The sequence below is a fragment of the Phasianus colchicus genome, chromosome 3, assembly GCF_987193195.1.
Source record: "Phasianus colchicus chromosome 3, bPhaCol1.hap1.1, whole genome shotgun sequence".
NCBI classification, from domain to species: domain Eukaryota; kingdom Metazoa; phylum Chordata; class Aves; order Galliformes; family Phasianidae; genus Phasianus; species Phasianus colchicus.
The window spans coordinates 90,760,410-90,782,314 of NC_143438.1; the positions used below are offsets into that span (position 1 = coordinate 90,760,410).

Here is a 21,905-nt window from a genome sequence, read left to right on the forward strand (position 1 = left end):
AACTTTTTTAACTAGTTCAGCCTTACAGGAACATCCTACTCTCATTAAGCAGTATTTTTTGCATACTCTGAGAAAATCTGACAAATTTATCTTTGTTTTAAGGCTTAAGGTGGCATCGCCACACAGCATCATGCAAATCTTACGCTACGTCATCAAGATAAACACGACGTATTTTGACTCTCCACACCTACACAGAGCCTCAGCAGTTCTGAGTAACACAGAGCAACACCTCATCTCTGCAACGAGCCCTACAACACCTCTGATACATTTAAAAGTCAGGTGAGGGTATTTCTACACCTGGATTTTGTATGACAAGTGCCAGTCTTACCCAACCAGCACTACAGCACTGATACACCGCAAGCACACAACATTAATGCAGGTGCAACACAGTCAGCACACACTCAGTACCACTCGAAATGAGACCCTTAACATCTTCGTTTTTGCTTTCAAAATGCTAAAATGGTTATAAAAACATTTTTGTTTCAAGGGAGTGCGTACAATACAAAATTTCTGAATTAATTATTGGTTCTTTTTCCATTTTTTTTATTTAAAAAAAAAGGATTTGAACCTTAGCAGATGTTCATGAAATCTGCAATGTACCGAATTAAAGGAAAAAAGATTTAATACATTCTGTTCTCTGTCTCATCCCCCCATGATCAGTTAACCACTTTGCTACACAGAAACGTGGGACTGGGTCTGTATTTACAAACAGCCCTCAAGTCTGAGATTTTGTGGTTGCACACCCTCACAAAGCACTATGGAAGCCAGTGAAGTTGTGCTTATTGTTCCCAGCAGAATTCTCCTTCTATATTTTCATATACAAAGAGCCACACTCAGCTTTCAGCAACATGTAGATACACACACACACACACCCTGTGTACACAATGTTTTCCAAGCTGAACCAAGAAATCACACCAAACTGCAACCTTTCAGAACAGCCCACAACTTTGCCAGATAGTTTTCGAATTTGTGATTTAGTTTTCCATAGATACATAATTCTGAAGCTTACTCCTCATGTTTTGCTTTTGCTTCCCCCCATATGATGTGCTGCTTTCCCAACAGTCTACCAGTAATTACTCCTCAAGCCTATTTTCTTCTATGAGCAAATTCATACATTATCTCACCCTTTCCTCCATATAATCAAGAAAACACAAACTATTTCTGCTGTCAAACACTAGGTAATAAAGAATGGGCACATACAACAATCTTCAATTTAGAGACATTCTGGGGATTAAACACTGAGAGGTAATTTAAGATCAATTAAAGATTCAAGTCAGGCAGGCAATTGGAGACATGGTATTTAAGATAAAATAACAGCATTGTCACTTGTAAATGAGATGAGAAATTTAAGGTTCAGCCTTACATGTCTAATGAGAAAATGCAGAACAAAAGAACCAGGGTCAGTATTACCTCATTTTTTATAGCACATTTTATAGTGTTTCACTTTGCCTTATTTCCACAGAGGACGGGGTAGCTGCATGGCACACATGGCATTTCTCAATATTAGACATCCAGTGCTGGGCTCCTCCTGATGCTCTTTCAGGTTTGCAGACATTTCTATGAAGCACACAATGTTTCTCTCATTGTTTTGTAAGGTTTTTCTCACAGAGAAGTAAGTTCAGTGCCCAGAAACCTCTTTGAGGCCACAGCAATGCCAATAGTGTCTGTAGATTCCTAACTGCAAGACATAGCAAAGTATTTTCTGAAAGGAGCCATTCCCCCTCGAGCAAAACACTTCATGCTTTTGCAGGGAGCCCTGTTAAGTTATAACAGCAAATGGGATAGAGTGTTTAGGACATCATCCCTCAGTTATTAGATTAACTTATTTATTCAGTCACTCACCACTGCTCAACAAGAATTCTTCCACAAACCAGAACATCAGCAATCATCCCTGCCAGAAATAAGCATCATTCACATCTGTGGCCAAAGATGAAGACATTGAAGATAGCAAGCAATCCTGGGCTAACTTCTTTCTGAAATGCTAATTTCCAGAGCACAAAGCCCGTAAGCTACAAGAGTGCTATGAAAGCACACCAGCACACTGAGCCCAACCAGGGAGCATTTCTGTCAGCAGAGTGGCTAATTATAAAATGAAGAAGCTTGTTTGGATGCATTGTAAAAACAGTGATGTATTAACACAGTTTTCTACAGTTTCTACTCAGGTTATTTAAAGCACCTTTAGTTGGCGTGCGCTTACTTCAGGACTGAGTTACAACTGAGGCTTTGCACTGATCTGACACACCAAGCAGTCACAGCACAAACAATACTCCAAATCTTTTTTTTCCCCTCCATTTTAAAGTTTATCAAATGTGGTCTGAGCAGGGAATAAAGTATTCTCAACGTTACAGTCTCACTTATCCAAAAAGCATTAAAAAAATACTCATGTATATATATTTTACCTCAGATTCAAAATATATTTTCAAGCACCTTCATGTCATTTGCAATGAAAACATGATGATAATTTTTAAGCCAACAGCTAAAGCATGAAAAGGTTTCTCATCTGGAAACGACAGTATACAAACTCAGCAAAAGAATGGGCAGAAGGTAAAGGGATTGCATGGAAGCAGGCGTGCTGGATGAGATCTGCCTTGCTAGTTCTGAGACTTCAACAACCACTTTGGCATGGACACATCAGGAAGACATCCAAGATCACAGTATGGCACCAGCAGCTCTCCAGCAAGGAACAAAGCACTAAGAATACAGTTGATCTGGGAGCATTTTAGCTGCTGTAGTAGTAGGTTCACTTTACAAATTAATTTATCTGCAGAGGAACACAGGAGGTAGCCTTGAACTGCATCTGCTTGCTAACTAAGAGTCCTATAAAAACACCTTTTGTAGTGATTTGGCCAAGCCATTACATTCATATTAACACTTCAAGCAACAAAACAACACAGGAAAAGCAACTGAAGCATAAAACTGACTGCGCACCACACCACGTGCACACTGCAAACCTCATCTCCATCAGGCTGAGAGCATCTTTGGAGGGATGCACCTTTCCAGTCACTAACCCACTGGGAACAAAACTTGCTGTTCTGCATCCCAGCATAGTAACTTCCACCCCAATTCCCCATTATTCTACTAATTCTGCCGTAGAGCACAGAGATTGGTTCTTCTCAACACAAGCCAGGAATCAAATGCTGAAAGAAGCCAGGAAACACGTGAGAAAGCAACTGTGCCCTTGGATTCATACCAGAATGCAAACCAAGTATAACATCAGTGAAAAACCAAAGCTCTTATCTCAGTACTGTAAAATATGGCAGTATTTCTACAATGGAAGTACAAGGACTGAGATCCACAGCGTTTCAAGATCTGCTATACAGAGCATTATTTACAGTATTTTGAAACAGCTACAGCAGATGCCAAAAAAGTCTTACAGTAAAAAGGGAGATTAAAAACAATCAGTGCAATTACCTCCTACTTAAAGTTCTCCTTAGAAAAGACTGCAAGAGTGCAAGAAGAAGCCCATTGCCAAATGTAATATAAAAGTAAAAAAATGTATTGTTCTGTATTAGAAATTGAGAAAGCACACAGGTCAGGACAAACACACACACACACAAAGAGAGGTTACTGAAGGAGAAGAGTATTAAAACAAATAGGAAAAGTTAATTTATTACACTGGTATCAAGTGTGACTAACAGAACTTTTTTACATTCCTTTTTTCCATGTAAAATGTATCTGTGCCACCAGAAATGCTTACTGGATGACACCAAGATGGCCCCATCCACACCTGCTCTTCCAGCACAAGGAGAAGTTTCCAGTACAGATACTCACTATTATGAAAAAGACTGGGGCTTTTAGAGGAGAGATGCATGTGACCATTTATTGCTGCAGTAAGGAAATAGTGTTGGCAGCAGCGTGCAAAGCACTCCATGTCCCAATCTGCTTTCAATACAAAGTCTCTTTGTGCAAGCACATGTGACTTCCGATAAAGCTTCAAAAGCATCTTAATGAGGAACTTCCATCTTTTCATAAGGCTACCTGGGCACTGAAGAACCTCAAAGTCCACAACTACCCTTCAAAAGTCATTTCAAATCTTTGTGACAGACCTAAACGTGATGAAATTGACCAAAATTTCTGCAACATGGAAGATCAATGACTGCCACTCAGCAATCCAAATCTGATAGTTCGAGCACTCTAACTTGAACCAAATCAGAAGAAGGAGTTCTAATATACAGAAGTGACCTTACATCAGTGCATACAGACTAGAAGTGTTAACGTTGCATAGGGCCCTCTGAAATGCCAAAATCATGTAAGGCAGAGACAAATTCACCTACTTCCAACGTTTCACATTGGATATTTCCTCCTAAGCATTGACTCAACTCTATTTCCCAGGTGGTATAAGATGCAGAGTGGATGTTCCATTCCATTGAGCCACTGGAGCAGAAATTTCTAAAAATAAGCAATACTGTATTACATCCAGTACATGAGAAAAGACAGCTTTATAATTTATCTTTGTTAATGTGGGGATTGTCACAGAACCTTGTGCTCTGAGAGGGCTCTTTGGGGATGCCCAGTCCCATACCTAGCCAAGTCTGAGCCTCTCCAAAGACAGAGATTCCACAACCTGCTTCAGTACTGGAGTATTTTCTTTCCTATAGCGTTACCATTTCAGTACAAACTCCAGAAGACAAATCCATAGCAACTCATTAATACCTGCCCATCTCTCAAGCAAATTCTTTTAAAGGTGAGCTGCTCTGAAACAAAATAAATGCTGCAGTACTGGCATCAGTTTGTCCATAAGGGTGCTCCTGCCTGCAATGAGAATAGATATTTTTGTCACCAGGGTGCAATCAGTATCAACTTTCAGACTGTTAAGCACCGCGATAGCTTGCACCAACAGCTGAATTCAAGCAGAAGGTCACTGCCAGGAAAATAACAGAGAGCACAAGGAATGCAATGGAAGAGGTCCTGCCCAGTGCTCTTTTGCAACTGCAGTCACACGACTCCTTTGCATGGGCTCAAAACACAACTGTCAAAGGATAAAACACATTTGCTTACTGCTGGCCTGAGCTGCGCAGTGACTCAGTGGTTATAACTGCCAACCCCAGCTACAACTTCGACAGCAGGAACGCGAGCGAGGCAGAGACACCTTGAGCTCTGTGTTTACCTGAGGTACTGCTGTTCTGACAAAACACGTGGGAGGTAAGCAAATAATACCAACAGGAAGGTTTGAGGTGTTCGGTGGTCCCCCCCCAACCTCTTCTTCTTCTTTTTGGACAGGAAATACTTGGAACATTAGGAATGCTGCCAGAAAGATAGCTTCTGGGTTTACAGCACACTGTACTTTTCTACATGTGTACTTCATCAACGTTGTTTTAGAAAAAGGCTTCAAATAATGTTTATTCACCAGCTGGGGGAAAAGGGGCAGCAAGAGAAAGGAGGGAGAAATCAAGCTGTAGAATCGGCAGTAAGAGAAGATGAAAAAAATCAGTGAAAGGCAGAAACGTCTCCAGCCTGAAATGCATTAACCATCCCAAGTTCTTCACACTCAGGAAAGGAAAACTACACAGAAATCTCTGTTCATTCCAAGAGGACCCACAGATGACGGCTACTCTCAGATCAAGAGTCCACAGCTACTATGCCAGCCCAAAGAAAGCATCCATCAGAGGCAGGGAGTGCCGTGACCTGCTTCAGAAATAAGATTTGGGGTCAAGACAGCTTGTCTGTCCTCCTTATCCCATCTGTCCATCTGCACAAAGTCAGTTATGCCAGAAATGCACAGAGAGGGAAAAGGAGGACAAAATTCACATCCAAGAGGTCTCCACATAACAAGCAGCAAATAACATAACTGGAGTTTTAAAATGCTTGATCTTTCTTGTATTTGTTAAGAGTAATTCATATAAAAATAAATTCATATATAAAACTCTGCCGAATTAAAATCTGAAACGCATTAAGCAAACACACAGAAGTGCAACGTGTCAACTGTGGAAAAGCTTCTGCAGGTGAGCAGTACGTGTAAGGGAGGTACGTACAGCCTGGCTGCTGGAAAATGGGAAGACAGACAACGCGACGTGGACTCTGCTTTCTGTTATACTGTCTATCATTTAAAAGCTAGATTCACATCATGAGACAAAGGTCTGACCTGGCAGGCTGGCCAACAAATGAGAACAACACAAACACAGTTCATCTGCCAATAGGATTGACATCACTGTCTCACCTGAACAACACCAACGTGCTGCTACAAGGTGATGCTTGAAATCTACACTGAGTTACGTACCTAGAACTCTTAATGCAGCAAAGGTTGGGCACATCCTAGCTTACTGAGCAAGCAGCCAGCTACAGGCTCCCTGCTGCATGGCACAGACCTCTGCCTTGGTTAAAGCTCCTGGCCCAGCTCAGCAGCTAGAGGTATATGGACTCACAACAGTGACTGAGCATCTGCTAAGAGAAAAGGGGAAAGACAAAGCAAAATGGAAGAGAAGGACATCTTTTAAATACACGTTGAGAGGGTGGATTTTAAGCTTTCCTACGAAAATAAACTAAAACAAGTCAGCATAAACACATTTCCTGGGCTTTTTCCTTTTTCTTCTACACCTGCTTGTGGCATCATCATTAGTGCAATGGTTTTCATACGTACTACGGTTTTTAATGAACCCAGTGTGCAAACTAACAGAAGTGTTTGTCTAATAATTATCAGTTAATTAATGCTTCTCCTAAGAGAACGGCCAAACTCTCATGTTTACTTTTATGCATCATGAAGGTTTCACCTCCCTTCCTAAGTAAACTTCAGTTTCCTAAGATTTACCTTTACTGCATAGATTCTCTGACTTCTGTCCACGCGACAAACATCAAACCACTTCCCTCTCTTAGAGCTCCAGCTTCACCAATAATCAACACATAAATAAAATACAATTGCTTGTGCTTGGATGGATGCAGAACGTTGGTCTCGTGTGCGTCTTTGACTGCACAGGTAAAACCTGCTACGTTGTGTGTGCACTTTGAAAAGCCTTTCTCCAAAGGACAGGCTACACAATGTCCTCTGTACGCAGCTCTGAACTCTCGCATCAAAGTCAATTGCATATTTTTGCTTTTGAATAGTAACGTCCTCACGATAAGGTTTTAATTTCTAAATCCAAAGCATTCTTGATATGTTAACAGAAGTATAATGAGCACTCCTTAGTAAATAAAAATAAATAATAGCATCTAGTCTATCACATTAATACTGTGAAACACATATAAAATTTACATTAATTCAAACATAACAGTGAAAGAGGATTGTACTGTATTTATCACCACAGACCCGTATTCCTTAGAGACTTTGGAGAGTGTCACAGTCCTGTATGACAAATTCTAAAGTTAGCTGTCAGTATGATTTAAAAAAAAAAAAAACTTCAAACTCTTTTTCTTTTCTTAAAAATGGCACCTTTTCTTTTGCCAATCTGACTGCACCTATTAAAAGTTCAGGTACAAGTTCATTCATTCTGCTTTAAAATTCTTCTTTAGTCTATGAAAAACATTTTTAAATGCAGCACAATAAAAAACATTCAAGAACAAGCTTCAGAAAATACATTTGCCCTTAGACACGCAGAGAAAAAATTTTGTAAGACAGCTGGAAAGCAGAATTTTGTCACTCTTTTCTTTTGAAAATAAAACTTTTGGAAATGCATCTAGAATAAAACCAAGGCTACATAAATAGTCAAAAAATGCTTTGCTTTCCTTTGTATTAAAAGCTAATTCGCAGCATTTTAGCCCATTAACTTTAGTACGAATTAGATCTCTCCAAATTATTAAAAGCAATTAAATGAATAGCAAACAATGAAGAGTTTTGTGTTTTGTTTTTTTCCCCTAAGCCCTGAGATCACAGCTCTTGATTTAATTATAAAATATGGGTCTGTTTTATAACAGGCAGCTTAAGAGATTTTGGCAAACCACATTTCCAACAATCGTGGGGCTTTGTAGAAGAATGCAGTTCATAACCAAGTCTGAAATTCTGGACGGAAGGCTTTCTTGCAAAAAGGGGGGGAAAAAAAAAATGAAGATACATCACTCATTGCTGGCTGTCACTGGAGCTTGGGCAACTGTTGGTCTAAGTGCAGCTGGTCTCATGTGAATCCAACTTGGTACTGTACTGAGTCGCTAAACATTAAAACATGTCAAGCAAAGTACATCGTGCGCAACGTGTCCTGGTGAACCTGAACTGCTTTTGCAAGTGCTTGATGATCTCTGCCATTACTCTGACCCGAAGTGTGACTGCCTTCAGCACTGAAAGAGAACGGGGGGAGAAGGGGGAAGAAACCATATTTATTCTGCCTCTCCTTACATGTACGGTTTTCATACCCTTCCTTTCTTATGAATAGACTGGTCAAAAGCTCACAGACTCACAGAATGGCCAGGGTTGGAAGGGACCTCAAGGATCATAAATCTCCAACCCCCCTGCCACAGGCAGGGCCACCAACTTCCCCATTTAATACTAGACCAGGGTGCCCAGGACCCCATCCAACCTGGCCTTGAACACCTCCAGGGACGGGGCATCCACAACCTCTCTGGGCAGCCTGTTCCAGCACCTCACCACTCTCATAGTAAAGAACTTCCCCCTGACATCCAATCTAAATCTTCCCTCTCTCAACTTAAAACCATTTCCCCTTGTCCTGCTGTTATCTACCCTTTCAAAGAGTTGATTCCCCTGCTGTTTGTAAGCTCCCTTTAGGTACTGAAAGGCTGCAATGAGGTCACCCCGCAGCCTAACAAGCCCAGCTCCCTCAGCCTGTCTTCACAGGGGAGGTGCTCCAGTCCCCTGATCACTTTTGTGGCTCTCCTCTGGACCCTCTCCAACAGCTGTCTTTCTTGTACTAATTCCCCTTAAAACATTACTGAAGTTCTGAAATGGAAAAACAGCAAAGAAGGATACATGAACACAACACCTCTTTCTTCTCTTTCCCCTCCCTGTCATCCCCCCATGTATTTCACTGGAGAAAAAAAACAAACAATCTGCCCTCCAACTGCTAACCAAGGATGCTGCTGATCCCAAACGCCCATTTCCTTCTTGTTTCCTGTCAAATTCTATAGTAATCCAAAGCCATGCAACTCACCTGTCATGTTCTTTATCCACCAGATGATACCTGGCTCTAAAGGCAACCAGGTGCGCATAATATGCTGGTGCAGGGATGGAAACAGAACGAGTACAGCGTACGTACGTATGACACAGCTGGTAGGTAAGAATCTGCAGCTCATCTGAAGAGAAACGATTGTCATCCCAGAGGACGTGGTAATGTGAAGGTCTGCTTGTTCCCTGCAGGCAGATCACACACACAACATCAGCATGTCAAAAACAACTCCTTACATTTCCACCTCTGAGGGTGAACTGCCACAGAACTGCCTACTTCCCCAAAGTTACGTGGGAGCAATTCAACACAGTAAACTGAAAGCACAGCGCGTGCTTCCTGCCTGTTCAGGTTCATTTCTTTTAGATGTTAGCAGTACAGGACAAAGCAGAAACACAGAGGTTGTATGATTTGTCTCCTGTGTAAACAACACCAGGAATACCAATAGCCAATGCTATGTTTGAAAGTTACCACCCCATGCAAAATGCTGTACCTGAATACCAGCGTGACTACACAGGTAGAAGTCAAACTCTGATGGATGGGTGATTTTTGTGTCCACTGTGGTACCAGCTGGAATGTTCCCACTTTTTCCAACCTGTGTGAATGGTACATGCAGATTTATTAATGCACATAAACTTTCTTCTTTTTCAGCTGTATAGTAAGGGCAAGAAACATTTTAAAAGAATCTGTAAAAAGCAGGAAGTCAAGAAGGGACAACTGAAACTAAAATTTGAAGCATCTCTACAATTGAGAGGAAAAAAAAAGAAAGAAAAGAGATGAGCTGCAAAATCTTCCTTCAGGTTATCTATAATAATGAGTTTTTCTGATTAATGCAGAAAGAGCTTCCCACAACTGATCTGACAAACACTTCTCACCTTCCCATTCTGTGACAGAATATTCCCCCTTAAACTGTCTTGTTTATACCTCCAGAGGACAGTCTGTGCTTGGAAGTAGAACTTACAAATACCTTTTACATTAAAACAATTTTAACCACATTCTCAATATACAAAATGACCTTCATGTCAGCATTAACAGTAATTAACGCCTTCAATTGCTGTGGGCTTCCAATGCTCACACAGAGATTCCCAGCAGCAGGAAAAAGAACTGAAAACAAATGCTGCATTTTAAGAGAGGTTTGCAGTTGGGAACTCTTCATTTCCAGCAATGACACCATCCTTGCCCTGGGGAATCTCCTCCCCACCAGGAAAGGGCAAAATACTTCCACATGTACTTTGCAAGAGACACAATGGTGACTGCAATGAATTCATAAAACCATTTGAGATGTGCACAGATACAAAATCACAGGCTGACTCAATACTCCCAAATCAAATCACTGGTGTCCAAGACACATCTGTCTGCCTTACACACAGCATTAAGGACAGAGCTCATCTCACCTAACAGTTTCTATTGTGCAGGTGTCCCTATCTCCACCAGCTACCCAAAAGTCACTGTACATCCAACAGAAACCCACAAACACTCCCTACTTTAGAACTGGACGAAGCATGCCTTAAGCACTGTTGGAAATACTGAACAGATCTCTCTGCTTACAAAAAAGAGTGCCTGACATTCCTAACTTATAAGCTCTATACTGCTAACCTAGCAATCCCTTCGTTTAAGTGTCTCGAGAAAGTAAAAAACTGAAAAGAATGAAGAATTTGAGTAACATCAAGAAATTACAAGCAGACTTGTTGAACAACATATCCTCTTGCTGTTTCATAAAAGCTTCTTGCTGGTTTATTATGTGGGAAAGAAAAAGAACATTTTCCTTACCAGGCAGAAATATTTTACCCACTACATTACACAGTTCTTTAATCACAGCAAATGTTTCATACTGGGGAGCTTTTTCCTGTAGGGGAGCTACAGGAAAGAAAGGGCAGACTCTTTAGCAGGGCCTGTGATGACAGAACAAATGGAAATGGCTTCAAGCTTAAAGAGGGTAGATTTAGGTTGGATATAAGGAAAAGTCTTTTACAGTGAGGGTGGTGAGGCACTGGAACACGGTGCAGAGATCTGGTGGATGCTCCATGCATGGAGACATTCAAGGCAAGGCTGGATCAGGCCCTGGGCAACCTGACTGAGCTGTGTGCATCTCTGTTCACTGCAAAGGACTGGACTACATGGCCCTCAGTGGCCCCTTCCATATAGCATATAAGCAATGTGGCTGTGATCTAGATATCTGCCAGTCACAACATGAACATACCCGCTCGTTTTTATCTGTACAGAAGAGTCTGGTGTGATGCCTTTTCTGCACAACTATAAATGTAATTCCAGGCTGGTAATCCTTCTCTAGTTTAATACATGCTTCTCTGATAGCCAGCAATTCATGATGGAGAACCTGAATCATAAATACAAAATGTGTGTGATAAATACAAAAAAAAACAGCTTTCAGATTAATCTCATATCATGCTCCCTCTTGCACTGTCATTCAGTTATGAGATGTCAAAGCATGCATGATCAAACCTCAGATTCTTCACTTAATGAGAAGAAATTAGCTCATCAGCTCAGACTAATAAGCTATATGTCAAAATCTTTTTAACTGCCAAATACAAATTAACATGTAATTAGGCTGCTGAATATTCAACAGACTAATTATTTTCCAAGCTAGTAAAGGGGATCATATCCAGAACTGTTCAAATGCATGCTTTTCTCCAGCTCTCTGAAGTCACTTACAGTGCTACAGGGATCAAAAAGAAGTGAAAAAAAGCTGAGCGCAGTGAACAAAAAGCAATTCTTTAGGATTTCTGCTAATTATATGAAAACATTTTCCCCACTTATCTTGGTCGGAATGCAAGAAATTGGTAGATGTTCATTTCTACATAAAACCACATCTACTACCAGGAAACAACAGAATCCAAATCTCAAAACGAAACGTAACCTGCTGAAACTGCCCCTCAGAAACTCCATCTCTGTAGAAAATGATACGAGTCGGTTTAAATCTGGTTGATTTGTAGAACTGAATCAGCAGCTCCCTGACCATGGCAGCCAAATCTTGGATGATTTCTTGGCGGTGCTGCTGGACCCGAACAGTGGCACAGTAGCGATTGGGGTGAGCATCCATGCTTCCTACAACCTGTTGGAAAAATAAAAATGAAGATCTTAATATGGCAGCAAACATGAAAGCAATTGCTTTGTCTATTTATTCAGTAGTAGCACTAAAACCTTTGTTATTAAATAAGGCAGAGAATCCTATATTTAACATAATTGCTTCACAGTTTCTGCCCAGTAGCAGATCTGGGTTTGGTGGCCCTGCTTGTGGCAGGGGAGTTGGAGCTTGATGATCCTTCCAACCCAAGCCATTTTATGATTCTATGAATCAGGAAGCTCAAATCCCCCCTGAACCACAACTGAAGCAGACACATTCCTGCTTAGCTAAATTCTTAATATTTTTAACTGCTGAAAAAGCAGATTTCAGCATGCGCCAGCTTCTTACAGGTCGATAAATACCAGCTAATAGAAAAGCTCCTCAGTGTATTAGCATCTCAGGCATTTTACAACACAATACACACATTTACATAATTAGCAGCAGAGCAAGCTCTCCAAAGTTTCATTCGATTCTGCAGAAAAATAATTTAGAACACTATAAATGGGCAATCAGAAGAAATGGACCACGTAAGAACTGCGAGTAATAAAATGCTTCATAACTGAACAGTGGAGAAAGCAGGAGTTAACCACACAATGTACTCACTGCAGCAATGGAGGGCTTTTTTCCATCTCCAGCTGGAGGATGGGTTACATCTGCACCAAGGAATATGACAGGCTGTTGGAATACTGGTGGTCTGTATGAAGACAAAGCTAATTTGTAAAAGCAGCAACTTTTACACTTCATAAAGTGCATCAGAAGTCAACTAAACAGCACATCCTACTGCTGCAATGCATTAGTCTGCAACTTACAATGGATCAGACCATTGCCTGCACTGTGACAGTACTCACATCACCATCAAACTTCTCATGCTAGATACAAAATGTTTAGGCATATTTTTTAAATAGCTTCTCGTTAAAAAGGAGCAAAAAAAGTTTTTTTTTATTTAAAACTTGAAGAATCACATCTTCCCTTAATTAGAACACAAATAAAGATGACAAGCTGCTCCTTAAGTATCCAATACTATATGAGAAAAGTGAAGAACTGCACACATACACAAAAGGTTACTTTTTCTACAAATGAAAGTCAGCATCAGTAAGTAAGTATAAAAAACATGGTTATCATAGCTATTGATCTAGAAACAGAACTTTTAAGCTGTATTTCCAAATCAAATCAAACCTCTAAGATATTGGTCTCTTGCATCAAAATAGAACACCAAAACATTGCACTGGGAATGTTAAGATTCAACTTTATTCCTTAACAAAACAATGTTAAATGGGAGACTTCAGGGCACAGGAATTGTGTGTGTATGTGGGTGGATTGGGAATGGTTATATAGACAGATTCAATTGATTTCTGGCCTGCTCCCAAAAGGAATTTGAAGGTAATTCTAAGTGTAGCTGCTTGCAACCATCATGCAGCTCAACAAATAAAGGGCTCTTCTACCCAACAACCAACAAAATGATCCAAGCATTCCATTTAAAAAAGCCCCAAAGATGGGCTCCTCTGAAGCATTTAGGCACTGTGTGCAGTTGTGCTGTTCCTCCTCTCCCTCTTTACTGACCTCCATTTTCAGGAACATACAGTTTATTGGTATATTGAGTAAAGTTGAGTACATTCGGTGTAAGAGGATTTATTGAGACACAAAAATATATCTCCCCTCTGATGATGTGTTTCCCTGCTGCCAAGTACTTGTTGGATTATTTCTGAGCAGCTGCCACCTGACTAACCTAAATATGGTGAAGTGAAAACTTGCTTATCTGTGCAAAACAGAATGTCTCTGAAATGGGATCCTAAGAATGATGCAGCAGTTACTCCATAGGCTCTCTATAACTTGAAATGCAAGGATTGTTAAAAATGCTGTTTTTTCACTCTAGTAGAAACCTAACACTTCACTTTGATTACAGTAACTGCAGTAAGAGTGTATGTGCATGTATACTGACTGCAACATTACCAGGAAATTGTAAGGCAAATCCTGGAAATCAGTTAGTTAGTTTTCTGCTCCCAATTTCAATTGCTTTTCATGTCTACTGAAACTGAGATGTACACCAAGATGAACAATCCTGAACACAAATTATAAAGGAGAGGACACTACTTTGAAAGATGTTTTCTATTTGTTTGAAAACTGAAAGCAAAAAGACTTTTTTCAACTCAAACGAAAGCCATACAGTTTCAATAGGCAGGCTGCAATACAAACTTGTCTTAGAACCAATTTCAACTGGAACAAACATTCCACTACATTCTTTGTAACCCAGTTTTTGCAGGACTGCATTAGAAGCCAAAAGACAGCCTGACTAAAGATCACTTAGACTGCAGTGCTATTGACTATAGGGGAAAAAAAAAAGTTCTGTGATGCATATTCCCTTTACAATACAACACACTTCTCCTCTGTGAAAGATGGCTTACCTCCCCTGTGGCAGTAAAATATTATTTACACCTCCTAATTTGACGTTTATTTTTAAGCAGAGGTTAGACAGAGTCTGAGGTGTTGTTCTCTGCACATTCTTCATCTGAACACACTGCGTAGCCATTCCCAGCACTGTGTCACCAACACGCTTCACCTCCGCTGCAAAACAGAAAAGACACAGAGATACTTTTATAGTACAGATCAATGCACCAGACGTTGGTTTATTGACACCTAGAGATTCAGTACTCATCTAAATGAAGAGGAAAAAAAGAACAAACCTACTTCCCTGACCCAACCCCGCTCTCTAAACATCCTCCTCCTGTCCTGCTTCCATCCACTGACAACACAGCACCTGGGTCCTAAATGCAACCAAAGGCATTGGTGGTTTATTTGAACTTTCTTCTGAAATTACACTAATTGTGTCAGAATTATAGTGTGCCACCATAATTGTGGAAAAATCTTCGGCAAATGAAGTCAGGTAGTATGGATAATATTAGACGGTGAGCAGTTCTTTCATTATTAAACTCTGGACGATTAACTCAAAAATGGTATTAATGTGCCAACATTCAGCCAACCATGAACATTACGTCCCTCTAGTTTATCAGCTCATTAGCTTTAACCCTGACTTGCACAAAAAAGGACTTTTTGAGGAGATTGAGGAGGAGAGACAAGGCCATGTGCATAGGAAATGCAGGAGTATGGAAGAACACGGTGAAGGATGATGATTAGAGGAACACAGAGAACCATAATTAAAGATGATTACAAGGAAAGTAGATGGGAATGATACCACATCCTCTCAGTGGTTAGAAAGAAGAAAGCATCCCCTCTAAATGTGAAGCAGGAACAGTACAAGATGTCATTTCACACTGCAGTTCTACTGACCAAATTAGAGACAAGCAACCTTATTTGGAAGGTTGAAAACAAAAAAGAAAAAAACATTCTTTACTTGCAGCTTTTTTCACCTCTCTTACTTTTGACTTTCTATCAGATAATCTTTGGAAAAATAAGAGTTAGGAGCATATTTTCTGCTATATTAAATTGGTGAGTGTGAGGGATGGGATGAGGGAAGACGATTCTGCAGCTGCATGGTACAGATGGGCTGAGATCAGAGCCCTTGAAGCTATGGGAGAAAACAGCGGATGGTTTATGGTGCTACAATTAGGCAGGGTAAACTGCAAGAGGAGGAAGGCAGGACATGAAAAGGAGCAGTATAGGAAGAGCTCATTAAAAGCAAGATGTGTGGTTTGTCTCAAAAATTAAAACCTATGTGTACGTGCTGTGTAAAATGCACCTATGGTCAATCCGTCTCCAAGAGCTGCTGAGTTTTCACCCACAAAATTCCATGGGCAGAAGCTTTCTACTTCATTCAGCTTCTTCTGCAAAAGGCTGATGGCATGAGTAAGCAAAGATGTCCTAAAAGCTAGGCAGTTTTTAAGCTAATTTCTTCTTTACTCACTCAGAACTTTTAGCATGACAGTAAATATATTTAGAACTGCAGTAAGTATATTTTAATCAACCACAGAACAGTTCAATCAATTTCTCAAAAGCTCTGATTTTAGCTTTTCTGCTCACAAAACGTGTATCAAATAAACCCAACTGGAAGAGCAAATTAAAAGCACAGTCAAACATAATGAAATGAATTAAGGTATTAATAGAAAACATCATGCAGCACAAGAAAAGGAGTAAATTTAATCTGTAGTCAATTAGACTTCCATCATTCAGATAATTCAGTGAAAAATGCCAGAAACTGTGATTAAAACACAAGCTCATGATTTGGCACTCACTGACCATAAACTGGTGTTTTTCCTGGTAAAATTACTACAACGAGCTGCAGTCCGGTGTAAGTGTTCTTGAGATGCCTGAACATGGGCTCCACGCTGTCAGCTCCCTGGGCATATTTACAGAAGCATGGCTGCCCTTGGATTGGCATTCCTGCATCTCTGGAAATCTTCCTCAGTTGTTCTGTGAAAGTCCTAAAGGATTTAAACAGACAGTAGGATGTAAAAGGTAACGTTTCCAGTGTTTTCTCACCAGTTGTTAGGGAAACATTCTCAAGCTGTTTGGGAAATCATCTAAAGGGACATCATTATGGCAATACCATTGTGATGAATAACTATGAACCTGCATTCACCTGACAAAGAACAGCTGAGTCACCAGCTAGGGCAGCTAAACACAGCACTTGCCCATGCATGAAGGGAAAGAAACTGTGCAAAAGAATTACAGAAATCCAGCTACACAGGCACGCACACTTCCCATGGTCAAAGGATGGCAGATACCACTTTTAACAATAACCTTCCATTTGTTTGTGACAAAAACATAGAAATTTGAAAGCTTCATTTAAATGTTCCAAGTGAACAAAACAAGCAGCTCTACTGATCCTGTAAGCACACCAACGTATGCACTGCTGTGCCTCCAGGCTTGGGCAGAAAGTTGGAGATAAAAGCTGAATTACTTGTTAAAATATTCCTTTAGGATTAATAGTGCAAAGTTATTCCATGCCATATAACATGCTAACTTGTAGGTTAAAACATACAAGTTAGCTTTAAGACTTGACAAACCCTCAGTGATGAATACTCTCCATTAATCATTTTGACCACCTTAAACCCAAACCCAAGGTAGGAGCTTTGCCCTGCAGTACGTGTTGGTTCTGGCAAGTCTAATTTTGAGGATTTCATTATGCTATCGTGGAAATCAGACCTGCATAATTCAAAAGAGCATCAAAAGCAGCGTTAAAGATATACTGCCATATTTAAAATACATATTTTGTTTGACATAAGTCTATTTCTATACATAATAAGTAATAAAATCATCACCTTATGGAATACACTTACTTAAGATGCACCTCAGTGCATTGGCGCTGGGGAGCAAAGCATGCAATTGCCCAAACCTTTATTTCAATTCCAGTGTGAAACTGTTTATTCCTCATGTCCCAAACTCCTTGAACTGGTGTAGCAATTGCTTTATTCTGGGTGTGGAAAGAAAAAAAAAAAACATTAAATCAGAAAAATGATTCATACTAAGAAAAGCCATTTATGCTTCCCTCCAACTAGAAAGCTATTTAAGTATCTGAGCTCTTTCTCTACTGCTCAAACACCCATCCTATCTTAGAAAGATCATCCTATCACTGTAACAAAGCAGTCTGCTAGTCTGGTGAAAAATAAAGCTTCTTAAGAAAAATAACTGTAGGAAGCAGGCAATGTTTATTTTTACTGTTGATGATTTTCTTTGGTAATATAAATTAAGAGCAAACAGAAATTATGTGTGGATTAAATCAAAGATTCATGGTCAGTATGTAATGTTAACAGAAACACACATTTCTACAGTGACTTTACAACTGCACAGTGAACTCTCCAAGTGTCACTTAATTCAAGTGCTATCAATACTTTACACATCAGTAAGCAGAGGCAAATGCTGGTTGGGTGCCACTCACACAATTGCAGAAAAGACCCACAAGATGACAAAAGGTGACCAGTTATTGAACTTTGACATGCATGATCCTTTTACTCCCATCAAGTGGATATTGTTGTGATGCACTGGTAGAACTATCTTCAGCTGGCAATGCATGATCTAGAAGTTCATGAGAAGCCTCCACAAATTAAGTCATCCTAGACATGGAGGCTTTGATCTTGCATCAACAAGACAAGCTATGTAACTGATAAAAACACTACAAGCTTTTTGTTTGCAAGGCAACACAGTAAGATGACCACGTCAGGCAGAAGCCATTTGAAAGGTCACTGTAAAGAAAAACCTGCAAAGTAATACTTCTACAGGAAGAGGCAGTTTTGAGACTAAGAGATGATACCCTAAAATAATCATCCTAACCAGAGTTGCTCCACCCAGAACACTCAAAATCAGAAGTTTCAGAATATTTCAGAGTTGAAATAAGTAAGCAGCATCTCCCAGGGAAGTTTATATAAATGCATTTTACCTTAGCTTTATCTACAGATATAAAGAAGCAATTGAGGAATAAAGAATTATCAACAATGTGGCCACAAAACATAAGGACTTCTAACAATAATACTAAATGTTAAACACTACACCTATGATAACCTCATTATATTCAGCTCCATTCATACAAAGCAATCCGAAGTTAGCACAGCTGGTAATCAAAACAGTCACATTTTGCTGTGCCTCAACATACCCTGCCTCCGTAGAGGATTGAGGGAGGCTGTAGGACTCTACCAGTCACATCTGTCATTTCATCCTTCACCATTATCCCAAATTCACGAACATAAGGGTCAGTGTTAAAATTCGCACTCCGCATCTGAAATTCAAAGAAATGAGATACAGTTTGCAAAAAAAGAGGACTTTTTTCCATTCAAATCTCAGCTTTTCTGAGATGACTGTATTTGGGCAACAACCTGTTTGTAGTGCACAAACTCCTCAGAACCTGCTAACGGGAACAGAAAGAAAATCTACTACTCCTGCCTTGCTTTTGAGGGAACACTTACCAATTTGCTGATCTCTTCCTGACGGTCAGGTGCTGATCTGGCAGTTGCTCGAATCATAGTGGAAGTTTGATTGTCAGTGAGTTTTTTTATGCATCTTTGTCCTGCCACTATGTTGCACACCTAAAAGATCCCCAACACGAAGTTAAAAAGAACGAAACCAATACAACTTTGAGTTCTCCCCACCTCAACTGCTTTACACAATTTCTCGAGTTGACTATTCACCAAACAGTCTGTCAACAGCTTAGCTTTTTTTTCATCCTGACCACATCCCCAGAGTACAGTATTATTTCAAAGCTTACTGACCTCAAGAGGAAGGTATGTGTGTTTCTGCTCCTGCCCAACCTGTAAACATGGAAGGTGAGGATAGCGTAAAACTAATTTGTGCCTGTCCTTAAAATACTGAGCTACAGTGCATTCAACTGTTTGTCCATTCTCCTGCTGAAGTGGGAATCTATGGGAAATCAAACATGAAAATGAGCCATTACTTTATGAAAACACTTTTTCAATTCACTTCTTAGCACGTTTTAAGTTTGCTGGAGGTTAAACCCATCTTGTTTAAATGATGCATGTTTATTTCTGTAATCATGAGTATGTCATTACCACTACCTCATGTCATTGAATTATACCCCAGAAGGCACTTCTCTAATTTGATACCTAAAGCTATCAATTAAATTTTCTAAGAATGAGTGCCTTAGAGGCAAAGACTAATGTCTTATACCTATCTGTGATACCTGCAGAACTCATTTCACGCTATGCCACGCACAGAAAATTGTGAGCTTATGGTGAGGCACACAAACCCAACAAGCATTTCAGAAATGCATTTCTCTGTACGTTACAAATACATTTCCATATATGCACATGTTTATACCAAGTTGCCACAAATGGTCTTTTCGTTAATAAAATGCATCACGTGAAGGAATAGGAAATTAACTCCAAACAGTTAAATCACATACTGAGATACTGCTGAGTTATTTTATCATGCAACCTGTTACAGGGTGTCCTGTTCTTCTAGTGTTGTAGAAATCCAGAAAGCAAAATGAAAGAAAAGCACAGATCTAAAATGAAAGGAGTGGCTGAAATGCCATAAAGTGCATTAAAGAATAGAAATAGAACAAAAGAAACAACAAAACTGGGAATAGCTGGAGTTATATTTTAAATTTACTGACCAAAGTACCATTTTGCAAGACAGCTTTTGCCCTGGCTCCCTAACAAAGTCATGACACTCTTCAAGCATAAAACTAAATACACACATAAGAAGTAGCAAAATAGTTTACGTTTGGTGACTTGCTGGTCGTCTGGTGACATTGCACACTCTGTACTTTCTTTTCATTTGTCCACAGTGTGTTATCTCCACCTTTAGACCTAGAAGTGGAAAAACATTTATCACCATTTCTTCAAAATCAAGCTGTCAGTGCCCATAAAACTCAACAAGACTACTCAGACTGTGTAGTAAAGCTAATGACTTTTTAGTGAGTTCTTAGGGAATTGAAGACTATAAAAAAACTTACAACTTTAAAATAAAAAAAAACCCAAAACAACACAATACTGATTCAGCCAAAATTAAACAAAGAACTTCAGAAACAAGGCAAAATCTTAAGGTCATCAGAGCTGAAAAAGCTGGACGTATTCAATTAATTCTCTCTCTTTCTCTACTAAAGTCAGGGATGGTGGAAGGAGAAAAAGGGCATGGAATAAAAAGCATGTTTAAATATTATGTCTAAACACACAGTATCTGTGAGACCTCCAGACAGCAAAACAAACCCTGGGAATGAGGCAGCTGGGCCTCACTGTTAGTGAAGACAAACATCTGCTGCAATCCCCACCTGCACAAAAATGGAGCCTACCTGCAACCCAACAGCTTTCAGAGAGAAGCTAACCATGAAAGTGGAACACTCCCCACCTAAAAAATAATTTTTCCACCCCAGATCAGCACAGCACAGCTACATGAACAGAAGTATTTCAGAACTACCACTAAGCTCAGACATGAGCTTGAATACAGAACTTTCATTTATGCTGCTTTCTTGTTCAGACAGAAACAGGTGTGGGATGACTGCTACATTTAGGATGTTGAATGTGTGGGAATAGAAAAGAGGGGGCTGTAAATTAAAATTCCATATCTATCTGCACATGGGTATAAATTCATACTGCTGCTGAGTAACATGGCATTATTTATGGTATCTGTCAAAGGTGCAAATAACTCGCTGAGCACACTAATCTTCCCACCTAATTTTTTAGGGCTTAAAGTGCCTCTACTACTAAGCCACCAATAAATATCAAGTTTTCACAAGTATTTCTAAAGTCTGCAGCACAATATTTTCCAATAAAACGTTACCTCAGTTTACAATTAGCTTTGCTGCAAACCTGCTATAATTATTTCTTCTTGAAAACTCAAAATCCTTATGGAAAAAAGCTGGCAATAGTGTCTTCTGTTTCACCAGCAAGTACAAAATCAGAATTTCTAATTTTCTTGAAGACTTCTTGTTGGCCAAATACAAGTTTTCAAAATGATTCTGCAGACTTTTTGTGGAAGTAACGATGATGGGAAGCTGCTTCAATACAAGACATTGCTGGAGTTCTTCTTTCACTTCCCTCTTTCTTAGCTAACATATCAAAAAGGAAGGTGTGTTGGCTCTAGACAGGATAGTTAATTTTCTCTAGTGGTCCCTTCCAACCCCTACAAATCTGTGGTTCTGTGAATTGCATCATGCATCACTTATTTCATGTGTTTAAATGCTTTTATCTCAACTCACAAGTCTTACTTTCCCCCTCACCCCCAGTTCTCCCAAACATCCCACTCCAAGAGGAGACAGCCAACAGCTGTGTGTGCTTAGTGCCTGCCAAGTTAAACCACAACAGAAGGACCCTGACTTTCCAGAAGAAATGTTATGGGTAAGAGTTCAGGGAACACCACAAGGAGCTCAATTCCTT

General features: G+C 39.8%; 1 protein-coding gene across 4 annotated transcripts in view; it reads right to left on the bottom strand.

Moving 5' to 3' along the window:
• Positions 1–551: 551 nt before the first annotated feature.
• AGO2 (argonaute RISC catalytic component 2) overlaps positions 552–21,905 on the bottom strand; it is a 47,577-nt gene continuing 26,223 nt past the window's right edge. For all 4 annotated transcript variants that reach the window (XM_031591263.2, XM_031591264.2, XM_090138054.1 and 1 more), the window contains exons 7-19: positions 20,252–20,339; positions 19,281–19,428; positions 18,978–19,097; positions 18,668–18,790; positions 17,358–17,491; positions 16,315–16,499; positions 14,526–14,685; positions 12,727–12,817; positions 11,917–12,111; positions 11,242–11,376; positions 9,535–9,636; positions 9,030–9,229; positions 552–8,202 (exon numbers count right to left, since the gene is read on the bottom strand). In XM_031591263.2, coding sequence (XP_031447123.2) covers positions 8,094–8,202; positions 9,030–9,229; positions 9,535–9,636; positions 11,242–11,376; positions 11,917–12,111; positions 12,727–12,817; positions 14,526–14,685; positions 16,315–16,499; positions 17,358–17,491; positions 18,668–18,790; positions 18,978–19,097; positions 19,281–19,428; positions 20,252–20,339 — 1,790 coding nt within the window. In that variant the 3' untranslated portion in view covers positions 552–8,093. The remainder of the gene's footprint in view (positions 8,203–9,029; positions 9,230–9,534; positions 9,637–11,241; positions 11,377–11,916; positions 12,112–12,726; positions 12,818–14,525; positions 14,686–16,314; positions 16,500–17,357; positions 17,492–18,667; positions 18,791–18,977; positions 19,098–19,280; positions 19,429–20,251; positions 20,340–21,905) is intronic.